The sequence below is a fragment of the Hydractinia symbiolongicarpus genome, chromosome 3, assembly GCF_029227915.1.
Source record: "Hydractinia symbiolongicarpus strain clone_291-10 chromosome 3, HSymV2.1, whole genome shotgun sequence".
Taxonomy (NCBI): Eukaryota; Metazoa; Cnidaria; class Hydrozoa; order Anthoathecata; family Hydractiniidae; genus Hydractinia; species Hydractinia symbiolongicarpus.
Window position 1 is genome coordinate 27564223 of NC_079877.1, and position 26697 is coordinate 27590919.

Below are 26697 nucleotides of genomic sequence, written 5' to 3' on the forward strand. Positions count from 1 at the left end.
ATTTAGCACTTGTTTGTGATAATTTGTATTCTTTCCCCAAAAAAAAGAAATGTTGACAAAAAATAGTTTTTCTAAAATAACTCCCTTCTATTCTAGTTTACTTTTTTACTCACACAGATGGTATATAAACTGAACTCACAAAAAATGGTTCCCTGTATAATGTTTAAATAAATTGTCCACAATTTAAAGTGTCCTAAATTTACTAAAAATTTTTAAAATGAAAGCTGTAAAGCAAAATTTAAAGTCTATGACTATCTGATTCAGTAAAATAAATAAATAAATAAGAATCAAAACAAAATACACACCTAATCCTCTTGAAGTTAGTGAGTCTAAAAAACTTGTAAAATCTTTAAAAGTTGTACCAACTCCCCAGATTCCAAGACGTTCCATGAATGCCTGAAGATATTGAAATACTTCACAGGTTGTTGAATGCTTTTAAAGTTACAGATACACAATGTTCCAATTTGTTAACTGTTTTATGAGGTTTAAGATTTCTTTTCTTCATTTTTGGCTAAGTTTCATTGTTGTTGGTAAAAATTTTGGAGCACACCCCCCCCCCCCTAGGCACATAACTTTCTATGATGCAATGTAACACACAGAAGCAATCCCCAAAATATTCATATATATCAAGTTTTAGTTTTCGGAGAACTGAAGACACCCTTTACAATCTGCGCGGACAGGTGGCCTGATGGCAGGGCATTTACTTCCAGTGTGAAAGGTTAAAATAATAGTAATAATAAAACAAATGAATAAATAAATAATTTGTACACATCCTACCATATTCTTAACATCAGTGACACCAGTAGCACTACAGTACAACACTCTAGCTTTTGGTAGCAATCTAAAATCAGAACATAAGAACTATAACAAGTAAAAAATAAACAAACAAACAAACAAACAACATCAAGGAATTTCATTGGAATTGAATTAATAGAAGATAGACGTTAATACAGGGATATAGTATAATTGCAGTGTACATATATTTTTTAGGGTCAAGAATTCAAAAAACAAGAGAGTAAATAATATTCTTTAAGGATTTGACACTATTCCAATTTTTTTTTTGAATTCGTTCTTTGTTTGTTTTTTCAATTGTAGTAAAAAAGTGAAAAAATGGCCTTTTGATTTAGGAATGATATTTATTACATCTTTAAAGTTTTCACTTGGCTTGTTATTCAGAGAGGTAAATATTTTAGTATCAAGATTTATTTGAACTTTTGGGAGCCTTTTCAGGAAAAATATTGATAAAAGCATTTTGTTTAGTATTTGTATGCTTTAACTACTTAAAGACATTTTGTATGTGTGATTGATAACACATACAAGACTGATTTTTGTTTTCCTGCTCCTAAGAAACACTGAATTTGACACTTTTTGAGTAAATTTCGACCATTACTAGTTACGTGCACTTGCTGAATGTTATTTTGAATGCAATTATGAAAATAAAATATTCTACCTTTGTATCATTGTCACAGCAAGGGCAACTTTAGTACTAGATTTTTCTTTTCCCTAGATGTTTGACAGAATGCATGAACAGTAATACATGTCCATTTAACTAAATCTGAATATAACTTATAAGACAGGTTTCCAAAAAAATAAAATAACAATCCAGTCTTACGGGTAATAGCTTCTGTAAAAAAGAAACACCTCAAAACAGACACACATAGTAATGTGATAAATCTTACAAGTCAAATAAGATATTTCTAAACAACTTTTCAAACTCCTTCACCTATAGTCGATGGGAGATTTGCAGAAAATACAAAGAAGTCCTTACCGGTAAGAAGTGCTTAGCTTTGTGGCATTCATCAAAAATAAGACAACCATCAAAATCTTTATTACACCACTTTATAAGTTGATCCAAACGGCTGGATTTCTTTTGATCTATAAGAAAATTAATAAGGACCAATGTACCCTTAATCAAAATATTCAAAAAGCATTTAGTGGATTAAGTAGAAGAAGATCATAGCAGATTTTTTATACTTACCTTTCAAAGATGATGAAACTAGAGTTGAGTACGTCGAGAACAAAACTCCTTCTTGAAAATCTGAAACAAGACCAAACGCTCTAAAAAAATATGTTGATATAATAACAAATAACAATAAAAACATAAAATTACCAAACCTCTTTTAATGTAGCTGTATAGAAGTTCCAGATAAAACAGGTAATAATAAAAATTTTAAATTCTCACTTCATGCCCTTATCTAGTTGTTGACATCCATCAATAACATTGATAAAGCATCCAATATCTTGAAGATCCCTTAAAAACAATTTAATTAATAACTGGTCTGTATTTGTCTTTATTTGGATGTTTTTTCATGCATATATTTTCTTTAGTTTAACCTTGCAGCATCATGTCTGAGATCACTTGATATACTAAACCAGATATGTTTTTTCCTTCCACGACAAAAATTGTCCAAGATTATTCCAGCAATCTAAAAAAAAATACTTGTTAGAAGTTTGCAGGTAGAAAATTTGTTGATTATATACTGATTCTAGGATATTAATTAGGCACAAAATCAAAGTGTAACATACACCAAAGATCAAATGAATTTTCATTGTAGTAGCGCTCTTCTTACAAAAAGTATGTATCCCTCAAATTTTGTAATTTCTTGAACATCTGAATTTGATAGTTAATAGTTAAAATGTTGTCCAGAAGTTTCCTAAGAAAGCAGGCCTGTTTGATCTCAGCTCGCAGCTTCTCAGTTTCAAAACTGTTTTATTTGTGGGGTCTATTTTTTTAGCGAAACATAGATAAAAGAGTTAATTCAAAAAGTGTGACAGCCTACAACTTTGCTCTAGTAAAATAATTAATTTTATATTGGGTAAAAATCATGTTTATCATGAAAACAGCAACAACAGTGTCAATCACCCCCGCAAATTAAATTGCAAACTTCCTAATCCCATATGGATAGCTCACGCAGATTAATTTAAGTGTGATTCAGCATAAAGCTACATGCATAATACCTGTCTACCTTTTCCAACACCAGTTCCATCACCAAGAAAAAACCCAGACCGGTTTCCACAAGGAAGAATGAGTTGATGACGCTGACACTGCGAAATAAAAAATAAAACATTAATAAGAGATTAATAAGAGATTACAACTACAGAGATAGTTATTTTTATATAAACCATGGTAAATTTTTAACAAGACAAACAACCAAACATAAACAATAAAGTATAATTTAATACTCTCACAATTCAGTTATGCATTCAATCTAAATACAAAGGAGACACTTGGTTTTTAAAAATAAGTTTATAAATTTTAACTTACTGCAAACAAAATACCTTCAAGTTGCAAATCGCTTAGCTTCCCTATAATAATAATTAAAAAAAAATTAAAACAAAAAATATATTTATTTATCTCCACATGGAATCTTTAACAAATTATTGCTAAACTAGCTGTATGCAAGGGTTGATACGCAAAATATTTAGGGTAGTATTCTCACGATGTTTGAATTCACTGTGATGGGTGTAAAAGATCACATTTAATATGACAAAATTTTCAATATTTGAGTGTATATGAAAGTAGCAATTAGTGGTAGAATTTGACAGATGTGTGTAAAAATTGATATTGATGTTTTAAATTTTGGTTCTACATGTTTTTAGCATATTACTATTATTATTACTATCTCGCCTGCAAGGATAGTATTGGTTTCCAACTGCTAACTGACTAACTAACTAACTAACTAACCATGTCCCTAATGGTCAATTGCAACATCACAGATTTAAACTTTGTACCTTAACACTCAAAGTACTTGGAAGTCATCTAAATGACGTTTTAGGCCAAAATTGATATTTGTTTTCGACAAAATTTAGCACAGTTAACAAAAAAAGTTTGTTGAACATAATGGTGACATCATAATTTTGATTTTTGTCATCGAAATGTCATTTTAGGCCGAAATTGGTCCAAAAATTAAAACTACTTTAATATTAACCAAATTTGGAACAGTTAGTTAACAAATAAAGTATGCTGAACAGGCCTGGAAATTTGTGGAGTCTAGGGAAACGATTATCGTAAACGTTATCGTGACGAAAACGATCAAAACGTTTTTTCGATTCCGCGAAGTAGACCTTGCCGAAGCGATACGTTAACGACGGTAACGACTAGCTTTAAACTGATAAATAAGTGGAGAACCATTTCATAATGACCCTAGTTAGTGACAAAACCTACCAATATAAATATATGCATATATTATAATATAAAATTTATTTTGAAATATTGTTCAACAGAAACGGCGGAAACGTTGCGGAAACGAAACGATCATTTCCACCAAATTTCTCGGCCCGCTGAACATGATGGTGATATCAAAATTTTGATTTTTTGTTACCTAAATGTCATTTTAGGACAAAATTGGTCCAAAAATGAAAACCACTTCATTTTCGACCAAATTTGGCACAGTTAACAAATAAAGTATGCTGAACATGATGGTGATACAAAAGTTTGATTTTTTGTCACCTAAATGTCATTTTAGGCCAAAATTTGTCCAAAAATTAAAACTCCTTTACTTTCGACAAAATCTGGCACAGTTAACAAAAAAGTATGCTGAACTTGATGGTGACATCAAAATTTTGATTTTTTGTCACCTAAATGCCATTTTAGGCCAAAATTGGTCCAAAAATTAAATTTAATAGTTTATACAGCACCTGCATCTTGTTTGTTCTAACTTGGGCACCCCTAAAATTAGGGTGCTCAAAACTGGTATACCGATATCAAAAATGGCCTGTATTAACCACTGGCATATTACGTGGCAAAATCCCCTTTGGTACATGAGAGACTTTTTGGCACTGAAGATTGACTTGTTTTAGGGACCATCTCAATATTTCAACTCATTATTAATTAACAATTTAAAACAAAAAAGTGTTCCCCTTGTTAAAAGTAGATAAAAATAAACAAAACTTTTCCAACCCAACAAAAAATAATTGGGGAGCAATTTAGAATGAAGTTTCTTTTTGAAAGTTGAATTTCACATTAGGAAATCAGAATATTTATTTTGTAATTGATCGTTTCTTAATTCTAAAGAAGTGACCAAAGTGTGCCATTCTTTGGATTTAACTTCATGTCATAAAAGACACAAAATTTGGTGTTTGTTATAAATTTCAGCATTTTTTTATTTCTTTATACAGTGAAATACAGGTAAGGCAACAATTCGCCCTTCATTTCTGCAACCAGAACAAAGTTTATTTTTGCATTTTTGTCTAAGGTTTATTTTGATTTTCAGAAAACCTGATTAGTTAAAAATTTTTCACAATGAAAAGAAATATTTGTAAAACCTAGGAAGATGAAGAGAAAGAAGGAAACACATCTTTTAAATTTATTTTAAAACAAGCACAACTTCCAAATGATCTTTCTTTTGTTAGATTGGTGGTTCAGCGCATAAATTATGCACATTAAATAATACCTGAACAAAAAGAATGTAGCCAGCAAAAAGCTCTAGCACACCAATTTTAAATAAAAAAATAGAAAAAACTTTTATTTTGGTTTTTGGAAATTTTAAGAATATGATTTGATTAAAAAACAAGTTTGCTACTTAAAAACTTGTGTCATCTAAAAAGCATCTAAAAAGCTAAGAGGCAAAGAAATTTGCAGTCATTTTATACCGCATTGCGTGCGTCTCGCTACCTGCGCAGCTAAGCTACAATTTTGCGTGACAGACAGACGGACAGACGAACAGACAGACAGACGTATATGGGTATTATAATATAGATTTTATGAATCATACTTTCCTAAATAAAAAAATTGGAATATAGCTGGATAGAATATAGAATTGTTGTTTCAAATCGTGCTATAAGAAGCTACAACAATGCGCTAAATGGCTATGTAAATGATTATTAAAAATAGCTTTTTTGTGCAAGTATTCATTTTTGGCTAAATAGAATAAATCTTTGTAGTAAATAAAATATTTATTTTTAATACCCAAATTTAAAAAATAAGGATTAAATATTTACAAATAGGTTCTGTCATCTGCATTTAAAATCATTTTTTTCTCAGTAGCCAAATTTTTTCAAGTAATGGTGAATGTACTGATTAGCACCCTTTTCACAGTCAACTATTTCGTCGATGACATCAGTCACCTGGCAGTTTACAGCCTCATTATTTATCCCAAAAAGATGGCAAGATTGATATGTATAGCTGATTTACCACAGCCAAATAATCAAAGACAACAGACCATGGACAATCATTGCTAAATCATGCAGATGTGGATAGGTTCCATTGAGGTTTTGATGTACCTAAATAGTTTCTCGCAGACAACGGTGGGGAATACGGAAATGACCAATACAAGGACATGTGTGGAAATTTAAATATTAAGGTTGTTCACACTGCAGCTGAGAATCCTTGGAAAAATGGTTTATGCGAAAGAAATCATGCTGTTGTAGATAGATGCTTGGAGAAAATACTGGAACATAACCCTAATTCGACTGTGGAAAAAGCATTGACATGGGCAAGAACTGTCTCCAGATATGGAATGGGTTTTCCTCATGTCAACTTGTGTTTGACCAAAACCCAAACTTGCCAAATATAATGACAGATTCACCTCCAACAATGGAAGGCTCAACTATCAGCCATACCTTCACTAATCATCTCAGTGCTTTGCACTCAGCAAGGCAAGCCTAAATAGAAGCTGATTCATCAGAGAAGATACAAAGAGCTCTCAGGCACAAGGTGAGAGCTAATTCTGAACACTTTGACACTGGTTGCAAGGTGTACTACAAGTGAGCCAGTGGGAGAAATTGAATTATGAAGAAGAACAAATGGAAGAGGTGAATGTTGCTTTTGTGCCTATTGAACAACATAACAAGAAAAATGTCATTGCTCCCAAGGTAAGAGAAATCCAGACCTGGAAGATTTTTCTGTGCTTGAGAAAGCGCCTGACATTGGGCAAAAAGCAATATCAGCAACTTGGTGATCACCGAGAAGACAGTTGAAAACAAGTGTTTGATTAAAGCCAAGCCAGACTCGTTGCTCTTGGATTCGAAGAGGATCAATCATCACCAGTGGACTCACCTATAGTTACCAAAAGCACCCTACGCATATTGCTGGCTGTTGCTGGTATTAAAGGGTGGCATTGTAAAACAACTGATGTTAAGGCTGCTTTCTTTCAAGGTTTAGAAATTGGGCGATATGTTTACTTGGTACCACCTGTTGAAGCTAGCAACTTAAATTGCCTCTGGAAACTAAAAAAGGTTGTCTATCAACTAAATGATGCTGCACGTCACTGGTTCTTTAGCGTGAAGCAAGAAATTGAAAAGTTAGGTGGTGTTCAATCAAAATTTGATCCAGTATTGTTTTATTGCAGAATGAAAACAATTTGCAAGGAATAGTTGTTATAAATGTGGATGATTTTATTCACTTCGGATTTTTCTTTTGAAAACTGTGTTCTCTCAAAACTGCAAGAGATTTTGAAATGATGGAATTAAAAAATTATGGAACAAACTATAGACAGAACACATTTTTAGCCAAATTAATAATTGTTTATACATTTACACAATTTTTATCATATTCTTATAAAGTCAACTTTGAGCTTTTTAATAATATACCGTATTTTCCGGTATGTAACCCGCGCGTTATAAGTTGATTTTTATGACTTCCACTGTTGGTGCGGGTTATAATGTGGTGCTGGTTATGTGATAAATTTTATATTTTCTGTCATTTATTGTGAAATTTAAAGTTTATACATTCAATGAAGAAAATAGTACCAACGGGATAAAATGCGTGCATCATGCGCGATACTATATCTACGTAACCTTACTTTAACTACGTGATTTAATTTTTTTCAGACAGTGAAATTGCCTTAAATTTCTATTGCTTGCCAGTGCTAATATTACGAGCTCTCTCTGAAACACAATTCTGGAGATCATTTTTCTTTTGTGTTGAATGTAATTCTAATCTATTTATATCTTTGCAATCACATTGAGCACATTAAAATGATTTGCTTCTGGTAATAGAGCAATATAGCAGGTATCATTTTTAGGTTTAATTGACAAGCATTTCACAACCTAGTGCCCAGGACTTAATTATTATTTCCTGTTAAAAAAATTGAACAATGTTAAAATTGAAGTATAGATATTTTTTATTTTATCTTCGCTACCTTCGAGCAACAGGTGGCCACTGAAAATATAAAAAAATATATATAAAATACAATTGATAAGACACACGCAACAATTTCCTCCTCATTGCCGCCATTCATTTTATCATGCACACTGTGATTGCTGAGATATAAATAGTTAACAAAATTTTATAAACATTAAGGGGGATTTTAACGAAGCGAATTGAACGGCGAATTGTATCTGGGCATGCACAGTTTTGTTTGCTATGATTTTGCATCCAAATATTCGCTTCGCTGAAAAGTAGAAACAGTTCCTACTTTTTTGCGGCTAAAAGTTTTGCTGCTAGTTTTAGACCAATCAAAACGCAGTTGAACCAATATAAACAATGAATTTGGCGTGTAATTTATTTTGTCGTGAAAATTAAAAAGCGAATTCGCTGTTCAATTCGCTTCTTGAAAATCCCCCTTCAGAAAAGAACGTTCCGTACATCGCTGTTACAAACAATCTGTGATAATTATAATGTTGTTTATTTTTATGCGAAAAAAATATACATAAAAAACAGAGATTTTACTTTAAATTTATAACCTGATAGTATGTTTTTTTTATTTGTTTGTTTGCTTAATCGCAGGAAGCAAAAGTTATTATTGGCTGAAACTAATGTTTACAAATAAAAGGAAAACACCATTGTCAAATTAATTTTAATTCATTATTATTTCGGCAATCAGAGACAAGGAAGTTAAGACTGAGAGAGTTGCTAGTTCAGACACTTGGTTCTCGTGTTTGGGGTTCACAAGTTTAAACGTCCCCCACTTGTCTCCATCATGAAAAAAACAGAACACACGCACATAAATATAAAATGATTAGGGTAAGTAAAAATACGCTGAATTTTTTTCTTAACACGATGTGGGTTATGCAAAGGTGCGGGTAAGTAAAGCACATCGATTGAAACTTTAAATGGGTTATACGAAGGTGCGGGCTATCTGATAGCAGCTAGTTTATAACTCCCTAAAAAAGCTGAGCTGCGGGTTATACGATGTGCGGCTTATATACCGGAAAATACGGTAACAAAATACGTAAAATTCCTACACTAAAATGCATTAAAAAAAACTATTAGTGAGTGTAAAATCAGCATATTATTTTCTATGTTAATCTGAAGTATTTGAGCTTTTCAATGGGAAAAAAAAATTCATAATAAAAACACCAGGCATCTAGTAGGCTTACACTAAGTTGTAAATATATGCTATAAGGTGTCAAAGGTTTTTAAAAATTTTAAGTGTTTTTCTCTGACTTGATTTTACAGGGATATATCAGGTTCCTTACACCCAGGGCTAAAATTTACAATCTTTGGAATGTGTTTGTGTATAGTGTAGTGGTATAGAATTTTTCAGAATTGTTAAATGTATATAAAGAAATTACCTTCTTAAAAGATACAGAAAAGTTTTATTTTTTAACAAAAATAATATTTAGTTTATTTATTGGGCCTTGTTTGAGCAACTAACGTTATGGATATCTATTTTAACTGTTTTGCCAAAATGAAACTCGTTTGCTTGTTCCAGGCCTCCTAATTTTTTGCTGACGACCCCATAACCTGGACTGCATGTTGGTTTGCAATAAAATTTTGTAAGTAAACATATAAGGCGTATACAAGCCTAACCAGAAAATTTGATTGCAAACCAAGTTGCAGATCCCAAGTTATTGGGTCATTAAAAAAAAGTTAAGAGGGAAAAGCAAAAACATTTGTGTTAATCAATTCTTTTTTCAAAATATCTATGCATTGATAAAGTTTAAATGCACATCTCATAACAGGTCTAAAATTACTTATGACAAAAATGTTAAAACTTGCCATTACTTAAATATGACATCTGTTATGCAGCATAATTATATCTAAATTCTTTAAATGTAAATATCTTGAGAACGAAAAAAACTTGAAAACGTTCAATGCAATATGTAATCCAAAAACCTTGACAAAGATGTTGCCCAAAACCGTTTGGATCAACATTCTAGCTGTATCAATGAGGAAAACGAACGATAAACCTAGAGTAAGAGTAAGCTCCAAATAAGTCCAACATCATTTTATACCTCGTGTTCCCTTTAATTATGTTCATAAAATTTTTTCTGCCACTGTTGTTAAAATAATTTAATTATTCATAGTGTGAACATTATGTGCAATTAAACAGAAGTAAGTTTTGATTTTGACAATTTATAAACAAAAGAAATTTAGAGAACAATTTAGAATTTAGAGAACAAAAAATATATATATGTATATATCAAGCAAAGCATAATTCTTAAAAATTCAAAGTTTGCAATGTTTATTAATATAGTCAGAAATATATTTATTCTTCTAACTGGGCATTCCGTAAACGGCTGGTTTATTATTTTTTTATTCTAAAGTTATTAAAACTGAAAATAAAATATGAGATGCTAAGAAGAAAAATGTTTTTGAAATAAAAATCCAACAACACATTTTGAAAGAAAATTTGGTAAAACATTTTACAAGACTGGGCTTTACAAGAGGACATAAATTTGTTAACTTAGTTCCCAGCACTATGCACCGGAGTTTGCTTTGTCTTTCGTTGTTGTTTTTTTATTGCGTTAAAACGCGTTTTCATTGTGTCAAAAGAAAAAAAATCACCAAAAAATTATACTTTTCAATGATGTTATTTCCGTGTTTTTCGCTATTATGACAATTACACTCAAAGACCTTTAAAAAAATTTAAGAAGGATGCAGGGCAAATTAATAGAAAAGACAACTACAGATGAAATTTTGATATGGTCATCTAGCCATTTTTTCTTTGTGTCAAAAAAAAAAGTTTATGAAAATGTTTCCATACATCAGAATAAACTACATTTTACTTGACTTTCCAATAGCAATTTCCAAATATATTAATTTTATAAAAATAAAGACTTCTTAGGGACCATCTCAAAATTTTTGTACAAAAATCTTATAATGGGTATAAAAAACTTTGTATTAATTTATTAAATCCTCCGTATCATTTTATTTTTATTATGATCTTTTCCATTTGTTATACGAAGTTAATTTATCTTAATTGCTCTATTATCGCATTTCTTTATTCAAAAATAATAACAAAGTCTGTTTCTCCACATCAGAACGTGATTGTGTGGAGCTTTAACAACACCAAACATTGAAATGTGATGCTGTATCTTTGTATGCTGAATTTTTAAAATTTTGTTTTAAAATTTTAAAACAAATGTGTTAAAACTTTGGAAAGAAATTGTATACTAAATTATACTCCACTTGTGTTATGGCTTACTTTTGAAGTTTATTTCATCTTAAGAAACATTGTATAGTAATTTACTTAGTTTAATTTGATATAAATGTTTTTTTCTTATTATAAAAAACTTTTTAAAAATTTTTAGACGGACTTTTCGTTTAAAATTTTATTTGAAAAGAAGCACGTTGTACGTCTCTAGTTAAACAAAACAAGTAGTTTGTAGCATTTCAAATAATAATACGAAAAAAGGGTACCAACATATTAAGATGGTCCCTTAGGGAATTTCGTGATTATAAAAATCATGCTAAAAGACTATACCTGCCTAAAATATCCTTACAATTTTGTTTTGGAAAGGATATAGACCAAATATTATAACCCCAGTTGGTTAAATTAGTTAAAGTTACTAAACCCTGCATAAAAATAACCTTGTATGACAAAGTGTTTACACAAACATACCTACCCTCGCCAATAACAAATTCTGGTAAGGTGTCAAGTAAGTTATAAGATGCCACTGGTAAATTCTGTGCCTAAATATATAGTAATAAGATCTTGCAATACCTTAACAAAACTGCATACATTGTAGACTAGGGACGCTCAAAAGGTAAATCATGGAAATAACTGAGTAAGACTTGGAAAAAGGTAGTAAAGACAGACTGGATGCAGAGGAATTTGTGTTTACAACTAAAGGTCATGAAGATACCCTGTCTAACCCATGCTAGCTAAGAAATATGATGTTAAATCGAGAATGATGATGAAGTTTTCCTAAACAATGCAAAAATAACAAGAAAAACCCAAATGAACAGGTATATTTTACATACAGCTAACGAACCAGCTTCAACTATATTTCCAGGGTGTTTAATGCATTTATAGTTAGGTGGCAAAGAACTGCATGAGTACTGTGTGAATACTTCATCACTAAAAAATAAAGAAAATATAAATATAAACATATTTAAATGCAGGGTTTAAAAATAGAAACTTTTGATAGAAAATAAGCTTTGTATGATTGGGGACAATTTTTTATTATTGTAAACTTGTATGGCAGTAGCACTAACACCAACAAAACTGTGGTTAAAAAAAAAACTGACACTAACTAATGATACCATCATTATAAAAAACATGAACAATTAAAAAAGTGGCATCTTATCATAGTACTTCAACATTGCACTTTAAAAATGGTAGAATGGCAGCACTGGCAGCAACTATATGTCCTGACTGGAAAAGAAAGAAAATTTTACTGTGTATTCGCCAGTATATTACCGATCAGTGGCAAAATTTGTTCACTTGTTAGAACCACAAAGGTTTTAAAAAAAGAAATAGTATTTTATAGGCACTGGATGCATCAATAACCATAATGTGATTCTCTCCAGAAAAATGGACCACTTCTTTATTCGGATTATTCAAAATATGAAATATGGAAATCTTATCAGGGAATTCCATGAGACGCGTGCGATCGTATACACACGCGCCCACACACTTGCAACAGCTATTCAGGCATGCGATTCAACGCACACACTAATTACGCTCCTTACTCGCGTAAAGTAAAAAAAATTAACGAAGAAATTATAAAAGTTGATTTTCTACAGTGTAGTTAATGTCGCCGCCTAAGGCTACGCTTTAAGCACTTAACTATTAAAAAGTGTATTCCAAAAATCAATCGTTTAACAACGACAGCTTCAACTGTATCATTAAAAACAGTTTATAATCACTTGTGGTTAATTTTTTTTTTTTTAAAGTTAATTAAATGCCATGTTCTTTTCCGTGTTTAAATTAAATGTGGTTTTTTCTGTCTGTGTGAAATTAAATGTGTGTTAAACATTTTATTTTAAAATTAAACTTAATTTAAAATAAAACCTCAATAAAGAAAAAATGACTCCCATTTTTACCATTTTTATAGATAATAGATAACCTACGGAGAAAATATAACCCTGGGAACAAGGTTAAATAGCACTACAAACAAAATTGCAGACCATTGCAATAAGTGCAACGTGTAGCACGTGTCAGCGTCCACTGTTTAAATTTAATTATATAGTATATTTACCTATTATAAATTACTTCCTACAACGAACCAAGGTGTTTTGTTAATATATTTAGCACTTTTACACCACTTACAGAAAACTCATGGGACTGATAAGAGTGAAATAAACCAGGAAAAAAATCGGAAAAACACACGCGCAAATTTTCTAAAATAGATTTATGTGTGCAATGTGTAGCACGCGTGTTGTTTTCTTCGTGGAATTCCCTGCTTATATGTTTTTAAAATTAGTAAATACAGAATTTCATATTTTTAAATATTTTCTAAAGATTATAATTAAAATGAATTTCATAATGGTATTCAAATTTTGCATTTCGTATTTTTAAAAATACAAATTTCGTATTTCGTATTTTGAAAAATAAAAATTAAGAGATCTTATTTGAGTAGACCAGAAAATTAAATTTTGTAATCAACAAGTTGGTGTCAGGCTTCACACACCCACACATTCTATGTTAAATTTCTGCTTTTTATGGTCTTGCTATGAGTTTCTGTTGCGAGTGTGACCTTTCATGCAAACGCATGCAATTTCCCCTCATTTTCACCCTAATTTTTTTTAAATTTAATCTCAATTTATTCCTCCTTTTTTTTGCTTCTTCACACCTTGCCATGAATCATGAGTTCGCTTATGTAAATGTTCACATCAACTTGCCCGCGTAAATATTGATAAAAAATTAATGACTTTCTGTCTGATTCTACGCTAGAAGTACTTTCATTACTTTGTGCAAACAGCAACACAAAATCATTTTGTTATCCCGGGTAATAGTAACCTGTTCTTTTTTTAGCTATTGTTAATACTATTAAACTCAGTTTTCTCTGCTTGTGGTTTTAAAATATAATATGAATATTATCTCTTAAAAAAAAAAAAAAATAAATAAACAAGAATAAATTTTCTTTCATTTGGATAAATTGTTTTATCTTCTTTTTATTTATTCGGAAATACCTTTTAGCATTCCTGTCAAGATGAAAATCAAAACTAAATTCATGTGCAAAGACTTCACAATCAACTTAGTCCTTTTGTAACAATAAAATGAAGTTTAATTAAGAATAGACAAGCACAAAGTCTAGAAAGGATTGACTAGCTACCATGCTCTAATTTAATTTTTTGTATGTAAATTAATTTTTCGTATGTAAATTAACTTTTTATAGTGGGATTAAAATAAAGATTAAAAAATAATAAATGCAAGGTAAATAAAGAAATTATGCTAGCTATCTTGGCATAAAGATAAACTTTCATGAATAATCTGTAGGAACAAAGTACGAAAAGACCATTTCTGATGTTATAATTATATTATTCATTTTTACCTCAACAGTGACACTAAATTCATAAATTAACCAAAAATAAACATCATAATTATTATCATGGATCACCTGTATCTGTTAATTCATATATGCTTTGTATATTTTAGTGTATATAATAGATAGTGGGCTTGGTCCCCTGATTGGCGTTAATCTACATTGTTGTCAATTTTATCAATGGTAGCAGAGGGTAATCACCATGTCGGTGAAGATCAAACCCCCAGAGTTTAAAGAGAACAATTATGAGCGTTATCGTGTAGAGCTAGAAGCTTGGCGTGAAATTACAGACTTAGCGAAGTCGAAACAAGGTATTGCGATTGCCTTGTCGTTACCTGAAGATAGTGAACAGGGTATTCGAGAGAAAGTTTTTGATGAACTAAGTATAGATGACTTAAAGACAGACACTGGTCTGGATACATTGTTAGCGTTTCTTGATACAAAGCTTAAAAAGGATGATTTAGCAGATATGTGGGATAAGTTTGATGATTTTGAAGAATATCGGCGTGAACAAGGACAATCAATAGCAGACTACATTTCAAAATTTGATCACAAGTACAAGAAATTGTTGAAACAAAAGATGAAATTGCCTTCAGAAATATTAGCTTTTAAACTTTTGAAAAATGCTAACATTACTACGGATGAACGTTTATTGGTTCTTACTGGTATGAATTATGATGAAAAAGAGACTTTATATGAGCAAGCACAAGCATCTTTGAAAAAATTTCAAGGGGATCAAGTCAAAGCTGATAGAAAAGGAACTGCCATTCAGTTAAGTGCTGCATACTTAGCTGAAAACGAAGATGCTTTACTAGCTGCTGGATTTGTTCGTAGAAATGCTAGTGATAGCTATGGAAGAGGCAAAAGAACTGGTCAATACTTTTCCCAAGGAGGCCGAGGAAGAGGAAGAGTACAAGGACGAGGAAATTCATTTGGCAACCATAACAGAACAACAACGGAAAGAGCAATGAATCCAAAGAATGCGGCAGGTAAAGTTCTAACGTGCATATCATGTGGATCATATCGACATTTAATTGCTGATTGTCCACACAGTTGGGAAAACTTGACCAAAGCAGCTGTTGTAGAGAATGAATGTCTTTTCACCGGAGGTATTAAACAAGAAGTGCAACTGCTTGGTGATGAAGCTGTTAAATGTGTTGTGTTAGATTGTGCATGTTCAAGCACCGTTTGTGGAGAAAAATGGCTTGATGACTACATTCAATCCCTGAATAAAAGTGAAAAGCTTAGTCTGCAGAGACAACACAGTGATCGAATGTTTAGATTTGGAGGTGGAGAGATTTTGAAATCACAAGGAGCTTTTGATATTCCTGCAACTCTTGCCGGTAAGAAGATAACCATTCATACCGATGTTGTTACTTCTGATATCCCGTTATTGCTATCTTTGAAAGCAATGAAAAAGGCGAAAATCAAATTGGATCTTGAGAATGATTCTGCTGAGATCTTTGGGAAGACCGTCGTTTTGAACCATACCAGTTCTGGTCACTATTGCCTACCAATAAATGGTTCAGAATTCTCAGTTAGTGAAATATTTGCAGTGCAGTTATCCAGTTTAGATGATGAGCATTTGTATCAGAAGTTGCTGAAGCTCCATCGTCAATTTGCTCATCCACCAAGAATGAAATTAGTCTCATTATTGAAGGATGCCCAGATTTGGAGAAGTGAATATATGGATGTGCTCAAAATGATAGAAGAAAAATGCGAATTATGCAAAACACACAAAAAAACTCCACCTCGACCTGCTGTTTGCTTGCCAATGGCAGCTGAATTTAATGAAAAAGTAGCAATGGACCTCAAGAGTTGGAGTGGTCGTTGGATCCTACATATCATTGATATGTGGTCTAGGTTGACAGTTTCGAAGTTTATACCAAGAAAAAAGCCCAGTGATGTTATTGATACTATAATGCTTCATTGGGTTGGTGCAGGGTATGGAGTAATGCAAGCCATGCTGACAGACAATGGAGGCGAATTTACATCTGAAGAATCTAGGGAAGTTGCAAGTATTCTTAACGTTCAAGTATGTACAACAGCTGCGGAGAGCCCTTTTCAAAATGGCCTCTGTGAAAGAGTCCATGCAGTTACAGATTCTATGCTTCTCAAAATGATTGACCAGTGCCCAAAGACCCCTGTTGAAGTTTTACTTGCTTGGGCTACAATGGCAAGAAACGCTTTACAGATGTGGCATGGTTTCAGCAGTTATCAACTAGTGTTTGGTAAAAATCCTAACCTACCAAACATTATGGAAGCTACACCACCAGCTCTTGAAGGATCAACGTCAAGTGCAATACTTGCTCAACATCTTAATGCACTCCATGAAGCAAGAAAAAGTTTTATTCAATCAGAAGCTTCAGAAAGAATTAGACGTGCACTACGAACCAAGATTCGATCATCCGAAGAGACGTTTGAACATGGTGACAACGTCTATTACAAGAGAGAGGGACATGACCGTTGGCTTGGACCAGCGAGAGTGATTTTCCAAGATGGAAAAGTTATATTTGTTCGACATGGCTCAGTTTTTGTGCGTGTATCTCCCAATCGTCTCATCAAAACGAATTATTCAATGACAAACACCAAGGAGAATATTGAAATAAAAAGTCGAGGTGATGAATTTGTTCATTCTAAGGAAAAAGCCATCAATGACAGGCATGCTTTTTCAGAAGAATTCAGCAATACAGTGCCACAGGAACATACTGGCCCTGTGAATCCCGTGCCAGCATTTGACAAAGAGGCAGTTTCTAGCAGGAGTGACATGGATGTAAAACGCTATCCCAAAAAGAACGATGTCTTGACAATACAGCACGTTGGAGATAGTGTTGTCTCAAAAGTGAGAGTGCTTGGCCGTGCAGGTAAATCCTCAGGAAAACACAAAGATTGGTTCAACGTCAAAGATGTTGATACAGGAACTTCAACATCTGTGAATTTGAAAGGTTTGCAATGGGATTTTCATGTTGATTCTACACAGAAGAATGATGTTCCTAATTCTGCACAGAATGGTAGTGTCAAAACAATGGCACATGAACACGTCAACATAGTTTTGGTACCGAAAGAAGATCACAACAATGCTGATTGTCTTGTGGCAAAGCAAGAAGAGTTGCTTAAACTCAAATCTTTTCGAACATACGAGGAAGTGCCAAACAAACACCAGGAGACGATATCGACAACATGGGTTTTATGGATGAAAGGTGATGCAGTGCGAGCTCGATTAGTTGCCAGAGGGTATGAAGAGAATTGTTCAGCACCAACAGACTCTCCAACTGTTAGCAAGAGTGGTTTACGAATATTCTTTGTTGTAACTAATATGAAGAAATGGAAGATGCAGGCCACTGACATAAAATCAGCATTTTTGCAAGGGAAGAAATTAGCTAGAACAGTCTATGTAAAGCCACCAACAGAAGCAGATACTGCTGATGGTTTTGTCTGGAAATTAAATCACTGTCTGTATGGTTTGAATGATGCCGCAAGGCAGTTTTATGACAGTGTACGTGAAGAGTTGTTGCGGTCTGAATGCCATCAATCCAAATTGGATCCTGCATTATTCTATTTTGAGAAGGATGGTGAATTACATGGTATTTTCGCTTGCCATGTTGATGATTTTCTGCATGCTGGTTCCAGTGTTTTTCAAGAGTGTGTGATCGACCGTTTGAAGGAACGTTTCATTGTTGGTAAGTTCGAAGAAAACGTCTTCAGTTATGTTGGTTTTGAAATAGAGCAAATTGAGTCTGGAATAATGTTACAGCAGAATCAATATGTGGATAACATTGAAAATCCATGTATATCTTCGCAGCGATTGTCGCAAAAGAAAGAAGAACTAACCAACACTGAATATACCCAACTACGTTCAATTGTTGGACGTCTCAACTGGGTTGCCCAAGGAACACGACCTGATCTGGCATATGATGTGGTGGATTTAAGCACAAAATTTAAGAATGCATGTGTTCACGATCTTATTCGAGCGACTAAAAACATACGCAGGCTGAAGCAAGGATCATGCACAATATTTTACCCATTTCTTGCAGAGATAAAAACATGGCGTATTATTGTTTTCTCAGATGCATCACATGCAAATCTCAGTGATGGTGTATCCAGCATGGGTGGGCATATTGTCTTTCTTGCTGATGCAAACAATCACTGCTGTGTATTGTCTTGGCAAGCTAATAAGATCAAACGTATTGTTCGATCAACCATTGCAGCTGAAGCCTTAAGTCTTCAGGAGGGATTGGAAGATGCTATTTTTCATCAAAACATGTTGCTTGAAATATTTGGACAACAGACAGCATCAATGGTGGTGCAAGCTTTTCCTATTGATGCAATTGTAGACAACAAAAGTGTTATTGAAGCCATTAACTCGACAAAAATGGTTGATGATCGAAGACTACGTATCGACATCAGCACTATCAAAGAATCATTAAGTAGGGGTGAAATTAGAAGTGTAAAATGGTGCCCAGGATCTTATCAACTTGCCAATTGTCTCACAAAACGTGGAGCTCAATGTAGTCAACTCATTCAAACACTGCAGAAGGGCAAGTTAATTGAACAGTGGATCTAATGACTTTTGTTGGTTGAAGTCGATTCAAAACTGTTATAGCACAGATGCTTATTGTTTGATTATCGATATTGGTTTTATTCTGAAGATTTTGTGTTCTTAAAACAGCGAGAAACAATGATAGATGAGAATTGATAAACGCTTATCTTCCACTGTGGACATTTTCATCTCTGGACGTTTCATCTTATGTTTTGGATTTTCCTATTCTTTGTTTTGTTTATTTCTCCACCGCTTCAGGGACCAGCCAACATAGTGTGCACAAGAAAGACAGAGATTTTTACTAATGTTAATTCATATATGCTTTGTATATTTTAGTGTATATAATAGATAGTGGGCTTGGTCCCCTGATTGGCGTTAATCTACATTGTTGTCAATTTTATCAGTATCAACAAAATAAAGAGGTTCATTTCTGGTATTATAATTATAATGTCAATTTGTATCTCAGCAGTGACACAGAATTTACCAATGGCCACCTCTTTACTTTCATTGAGAAAATCATTTGTCACGTGTGCTGATGTCTATTCTTAATTATTTTTCATAATTATAAAAAAAATTAATTAACTGTCAATTTTTGAGGGTTTTTTTGCCACAGAAGAACAGTTTACAGCAGCAATTTTGCAAAAAAATAGTGAAATGAAAGTGCATTTCATACTTTGGTCAAAGCAAATGCACTGCTATGATATTAAATCCATCAGATAATAAATTTATTATATTTTATGTCATTAAAAACTTTATTTACTTACTGATTAGTTTATGTGGGCTTAGAGATTACAGTACACATAACGGAGCTAAGATATAATCTTATTGTGAGTTCATTAAAGGTGCATAATCACCCTTTTCGAAATAAATTAACATATATTTTCTTTATATATTTTAAAGTTCAGGCGGAGTTATGACTTTCATAACTTACTAGAAATGGAAATAATGGTACTTAAATATCTTAAATTTGTTGTTTTTTTCTAGCCGCCATATTTAACGATCTTGTTGATCTCTTATTCCTGTCTAATAAGCAGGCCGTCACAAAATGTTTATTTAACTGTAGGTAAACAAACGGCCTTAACTTTAAATGAGCACTGAGATGGTGTTGAATAACATCGCCATTATGGTAGGCTCTGTTCACGCCATGTTTTTGGCTTTTTTTTTGTAAAACATGGCATCAAAAATAAAAAGAAATTTTATCCCAGAGTTTTTACTGGAAAGGCACAGAAGAAAAAAAAAATTTTCTCTTTACAGGTCATTTCTTGAATAAAACTATGCCAGAGCTACAAAAAGAACCCGCTAACAAAATTACGAGTGCTATGGTGTGCGAAAAATCGCACTCGTAGGCAAAATTTACAAGTGTGATGTGAATATTTGGAAGTGTGATTCACACTTGCAAATATTTATTATAAATGTTATTCGTTTAAACGTTTTTTGTTATTTAAGCTGTATAGAAATGAATTGTGCAAAACCATGGTAAAACAAATTAACCACAAGGGCAAGGTTGAAACAACGTTGAACGCGATGATGTATTGGCAGATTTGCTATATGTTTTTGGCATTAAATATATTTCTAGACATTTTTGATTTCTCTTTCCCCTTTTAAAAAGATTTTTTAAACTTTATTTAACTTTTTTTTTTTGGGTATTACATCACGAGAACATTCGTCCGAAAGCTGTATTAAGGTACAGGACACCTAACCTCTCCCATGTTCTGGTTATATTTAACTTGCATGGGTGCGCACTCTTCTCACAGTATATTCTCTGTGACAATGAAAGTCAGACTGACTTGTGGCATGGTTCCAAATGGTCTTCCGTCTTTTGTTTGAATCTCTGTGAAATGCACCAGCCGTGCATAAGAGTGTCAGCTTGAAGGAAAAGGGCCGACTTTAATGTTCTCTATAGTTTTCAAACAAATCAATCACGAAGAAATGAATGTTATGTAATCAGCGTAATAGCATTTTTCATTGCTCTGTAATATTTTCGAAATAGAAAAAATTCACAACTGTGATAAAAAGCACTCGTAAATCCTTTTACCAGTGTGAGTGTGTGGGCGAGTGCGTGTGCGATCGCACTTGTCTCAAGGAATGGCCTGTCTTTATTTTAGTCACCATTGTTTTGAAGACCAGAGACCAAACAAAACAAAACAGAAAGAAGAAATCACAATATTGTCTCATAGTTAATAATTATGATAATTAATGTTTATCACGCTCTGTCTTTTTTAGTTAGCATGACAGGGTTTATTGCATATTATAAGCAAAAAAAAGCAACAAGGGTGAATGCACATTGTGATTGTTAAGGATATTTGAATCATTATGGAGATAATTAAATTTAGAGCATAAAAGGGGAAATTCTGAAAATATAGGTATATATTCTAATTGTCTAGATGTGATAATGTCTCCGTAATGAAACGACTAACTGTTTGAACAAAGGAAAATATCAAAAAGTGAGACAGCTAGCGAGACAAAGCTATCTTCAGAAACAACAACAGGAAGAGGTCGTTGCTGCACAGAAAAGTCTGATTTTAGTAAGTTAAAACATTTAAATAATAAAGAATATAGTCAAGTCTGGTAATAAATACGCATTTACGGAAATTTAAAGCATAAATGTGTTTAAAATCGCTAACCAAAAATAAATAATATTTTAAAACGCAAGCAGTTTAGTTACTTTAAGATTCCAATTATTAGAATTTGCCTCTGTCTTGTATTACTCCTTTAAGTTGAGAAAAACATTGCGTATCTTTCAACTTCCCTCGCCATTAGAAAATACGTCGGTTGCCGTTAAAAAAATTCGCATGCGTACTTTATTCCGGTTGAGCGGATATTTAACTGGTCAAATAATATAACAAATACGCGCTTCCAATTGAAAACTACGCACGGTCGATATTCTAGTTTTTCTTGATTAAATCACTTGTTTTGTGTTTGAAATTGTTTTTTCTTGTTATAGGTAACAAAATAAACAGTTATGATAATAAAAATCTCAGTTTTGGGAAACAAAGAAGTTAAAAATGCAGTCATTTGACGAGGAAATAGTGTTTTAACTTGGACACACATCAGGGAATTCCACGAAGAAAAAAACACGCGTGCTACTCATCGCACGCGTAAATCTATTTTAGAAAATTTGCGCGTACGTTTTTTACGATTTTTTTCCTGGTTTATTTCACTCTTATCAGTCCCGTGAGTGTTCTTTAAGTGGTGTAAAAGTGCTAAATATATTAACAAAACGCCTTGGTTCGTTGTAGGAAGTAATTTATAATAGGTAAATAACAAAGAATTAAATTTAAACAGTGGACGAAGAGACGCTGACAAGTGCCACACGTTGCACTTACTGCAATGGTCTGCCATTTTGTTTGCAGTGCTATTTATCCCCAACCTTGTTTCCAGGGTTATATTTTCTCGGTAGGTTATTTATTATCTATAAAAATGGTAAAAATGGGAGTCATTTTTTATTTATTGAGGTTTCAAGTTTTGTTTGTTAGATTTTGGGAGACGGCTTGTTTGGAATACTTTAAAGTTGTTCTTTAGATTGTTATGTTATGTTCTTTTATACAGTTAAGAATTTTAAAATAAAATGTTCAACATTTAATTTCACACAGGCAGAAAAAAACACATTTAATTTAAACACGGGGAAAAAAACACAGCGTTTAATTAACGTTTTTAAAAAAATTTAATTTAACTACAAGTGGTTATAAACTGTTTTTAATGATACAGTTGAAGCTGTCGACTTAAAACGATTGAGTTTCGGAATACAGTTTTTAATAGTTAAATGCTTAAAGCATAGCCTTAAGCAGCGATATTAAATACGCTGTAGAAAATCAACTTTTATAATTCCTTCGTCAATTTCTTTTATTTTACGCGAGTAAAGAGCGTAATTAGCGCGTGCGATAAATTGCACGCCTGAATAGCTGTTGCACGTGTGTCAGCGCGTGCGCGTGCGATCGCACGCGTCTCCTGGAATTCCCTGCACATATTACACCTTGATCATAATCAATTGTTTTCTGTCTATATTTTTCACTCTATTAAAAAACATTTCGATGCTTGGATAACCAGGAACACTCCATTTGTTTCCTCACTCTGGATACACCTCCAAAGGACCAGCTATTACATCGTGGACCTTAAAAAGTGAAATATCCCGCATGGTTCCTGTATACGACTCTAATATTGTACCGCTCCCAACATGTAGCTTCAGACAGTCGAATTCAATACCACATGCTGGACCATCTGCGTCTAAAAGGAATCGAGTGGTGGCTTTTCCAATGTAAAGAGAAGCGGCTGGCGTTCTTTTCTTTACATTTGCTGACTCGGGTTTAAAGACGACAGCAAACCATTTCCCAACAATCTCTTCCTCCTGAGTTGGTGGTGATAACCACTTCCATAATTTAACAAGTCTTGCTTCGTCTTCTTCCTCGTCAGCATAATCTTCTTCCTTATCTCTATCTTCATCCTCGTCTTCAACTATCTCCTCATCGGTTACAGATCCTATGTCACTATCCTCTTTATCCTTTTCCTCGATCTTTCGACGCTTCGGGGTTGGTTTTTTAGTTTCTTTTTTCTCGACCAACTTTTGCAAATAATCATTGGTGGACATCACTTTTGTTTTCCAATCAACTTTTCAGCGAACTGGCTGTGTCTTCTCAACTGGACCCTTAATTGAAGATAGCAGCTTTTCTTCAAATGGAGGATCATCCAGTACCCATTTGGGCACCCAAACCTTTCCAGGGTAGGGCAAAGGCTTAGGCCCAATTAATTTCGATACTTCGCAACAGTGATTATCAAATGCAGGAAGTATTGGCGTCGATTGATTGGTGCTTGCAGTTGAAGGAGCAACAATAAAGGATGCTGAAGAAGCGTTAGCAAGAAGCGGCGATTTTGTGGTGTCGATTGATTGCGTTGGCGTTGTCGCGGCATTTACATTCGTTGGCTCTTTTATTTTTTTCGGCGTATTTGAAGCGCGAGCAGGTTCTTCCATAACGTCCTCTGGTTTTCCCATTTTGCACTATCTTCTATATCTTTTAAGTAACTGTGGGTCAAATCTTTTCTCCGGGTACTTCGTTCTGTCGATCGGAAATATACCTAGATTAAAAACAAGTTGAATGTACTTTTCCACATTTCACAAGAGGAGAAGCAGTTTCACGTAATGACGTTTTTGTAAAATAAAATATGTATTATTAATACCTGTTCGTCTAAATCCTGCTTTTATGTTATCTTCAGTAAGTGCGGTTTGCCAACACTGTCCAAGTTTCTCCACAAAGTCAGCTTTTTGAAGAGGACGCTTACCACCGTAAGAAACACACCATTTATTTAAGACACGTTCCCATTCTCTCTTCAGGGGACCAAAACATGCTACATCTAACGGTTGTAGAAGATCTGTTACATGCGGTGGAAATTTCATGATTGTCACATCTTCCTCCATGGCTTTTAAGATAAGGCTGGCAGACACATGCGACAAATGGCCGTCAAAGAGAAGCAAAAGTGGCCGATCTGTTACTACTCTGCAAAAGTGTTTAAACCATTCGCCAAACACATCAGTGGTCATCCAACCATTATCTGAGCAACCATACAGTGTACCTGGCATACCTAACAAGATCCAAATAATGTTTTAGACAGCGGATACATAAAAAATAGTGTAGGAGGGAAAGGGGAGCAGAAGATTGGGTGACAATTAAGAATTGTATTTACTGTGTGGGACTTACTTTCAGGTGAGAACCAAGACTCCTGATGATTTCTTTCCTGGGAAAACAACAAGTGGTGGTAATGCTTGTCCAGCTGCGTTCACAGCAGCTAAGGTTGTTGTATTTTCCCGACCAGCACCTGGTGTTACTCGATATGCGACTTCGCCACTTCTGCTGACCACTTTGCACCTTTTCGGATCTGTTGGAAATACAGATTCGTCACAGTTCCAGATTTGGTTGGGTGTAAATTTTTTTTCTTCAACGATTTTTTCAAGCATGTCGTAAAAGTCATGCACAACGAAAGGATTTGCTGTCACGGCCTTACGCGCACTGCAGATCATTGTTGCCTTTTTTAGGGAAAGCTTGTTTCTTTCTATAAACAATCTTAGCCATTCCTTCCCAGGGCGGTTTTCAGCGAAAGGGGTTTTCATTTTTCTTGCCTTCACATATTCTTTGACAAGATTTTTGACTTGGTCTCGTGTAGGACTAAATCCGAGGCAGCATAGGACGCGGATTACTTCAGCTAATTCCGATTCAGTTGATTCAGTAAGGGTGGGTTTTCGGCCAGACCCTACGAATTGTTTATTTTCCTTTTTATTTCTTATTTTTAGGCGAATTGTGGCTTCGTTTACTCCGTATTTTTTGGCTGTTGCTCGGATAAACGAGATTCCATTTTCGACCTCAGATAACGCGCTTGCCAGGTCTTCCTCAGTCCACTTTTTGATCGATTTTTTAGCCTAATGAATGTAAAAGAAAATTCAGAAACGAGACTTGTAAGTTAGTTTTAAAGTGTTTGTCAATTTTAAATTTTAATCACGGTGGTTGCTTCTATATTAGGCAAACATGTTTTCGAATTACTTACTGTCTTTGACGTTTTGATCTTGTTTCGTTCGCGTTTAAAAGAAAAAGAAAATGTTTTTTGAATGCATGTGAGCAAATCTATGGTAAATTTAGATCCCAGGCTCTAAAACAAAAGAATCAGTGTTGTCCTTTTGATTAAATGAAGAAAAGACTAATAAAATATTCATGGCGCATATTGCGCTTCTGGGTGCGTATTTTTTAAAAAAATCGCCCATTTAAAAAAACGCATCTATTTTTCAAAAAGTCAATGCGGGTGAGTGTTTGTTTTCTTAAAATAGTCAAATATAAAGTCTGTGCGGGTAAGAAAAAAATTTAGTTTTTAAAATGGTACCGCTTAGCTGTGCTTACACGCTACTTGTGTTTAGCCATGCTGTGCGTATTTTTTTGTGGCAAAATCAGATAACGTTTTTACATATTGAATTACAAAAAGGTTAGTGGTTAATAATTCAAGAATAAGTAATTAATAAACTGTCACTTGCATGTATTATTATCAAAAGTGATAAAAAATAACAAAACGCAGTGTTTTTATGTTCCTTTCTACTTTTTCTTGAGTGAGTATTTTTTTATGGTTTACATTGATGCGTATATTTTCGGAGACTTGACTATAACACAGAAACTTCGACTGATTTATCTGATTTATCATGTTCGGACTTTGTTGATACATTTATAAAAGCATTACGATGGAAACACAGCTACAGATGCTCTCCCTCATTTACTATTTTTTCTGTAATGGCATGAATCCAGCAACCATGTTGTTGATTTTGCTGTGTGAATATTATCGCATGATTCTTGCAATGAAATGTAAAACATTTGAACATATTCTAGTTGTCAGTTTTAAATAAAATTCTCAGGATAATGTTTTCTCATGTATGTCTTTCAATTTTTACAATAAAATAGGCACCCCAAAAAAAATTGCCTACAGGGTGATTACGCGGCTAAAAGCTGAAGTGTGAGAACAAAGTACAAGAAACTATTTATTAGGATATAGCTGCCAAAAACAAATTATATTATCCCTCTGGTCACCCTCTA

At 33.4% G+C, this 26697-nt stretch overlaps 2 protein-coding genes across 3 annotated transcripts in view; both read right to left on the minus strand.

Annotated features, from left to right (window-relative positions):
• The window catches only part of LOC130636592 (uncharacterized), a 44141-nt gene that overhangs the window by 16507 nt on the left and 937 nt on the right, over positions 1-26697 (minus strand). The window contains exons 2-12 of one of the 2 annotated variants that reach the window (XM_057446362.1): positions 12092-12188; positions 11734-11800; positions 3266-3306; positions 2959-3045; positions 2335-2426; positions 2183-2251; positions 1979-2058; positions 1769-1875; positions 1451-1503; positions 778-841; positions 306-396 (exon numbers count right to left, since the gene is read on the minus strand). In XM_057446362.1, the coding sequence (XP_057302345.1) occupies positions 306-396; positions 778-841; positions 1451-1503; positions 1769-1875; positions 1979-2058; positions 2183-2251; positions 2335-2426; positions 2959-3045; positions 3266-3306; positions 11734-11800; positions 12092-12188 (848 nt within the window). Of the gene's footprint in view, positions 1-305; positions 397-777; positions 842-1450; positions 1504-1768; positions 1876-1978; positions 2059-2182; positions 2252-2334; positions 2427-2958; positions 3046-3265; positions 3307-11733; positions 11801-12091; positions 12189-26697 lie in introns of those variants that run through there. The other variant, XM_057446363.1, reaches the window with a different exon arrangement.
• Positions 18110-26661, minus strand: LOC130636595 (uncharacterized). Its single transcript, XM_057446366.1, has 2 exons — positions 24311-26661; positions 18110-24208 (listed from the first exon to the last, which is right to left on the minus strand). The coding sequence occupies exon 2, from the start codon at positions 23721-23723 to the stop codon at positions 23205-23207; it is 519 nt and encodes a 172-aa protein (XP_057302349.1). The 5' UTR covers positions 23724-24208; positions 24311-26661; the 3' UTR covers positions 18110-23204.

Bases quoted from the DNA above. Each gene is read 5' to 3' on its own strand.
- LOC130636595 (XM_057446366.1), bottom strand. From the start codon at position 23,723: ATGTCCACCAATGATTATTTGCAAAAGTTGGTCGAGAAAAAAGAAACT.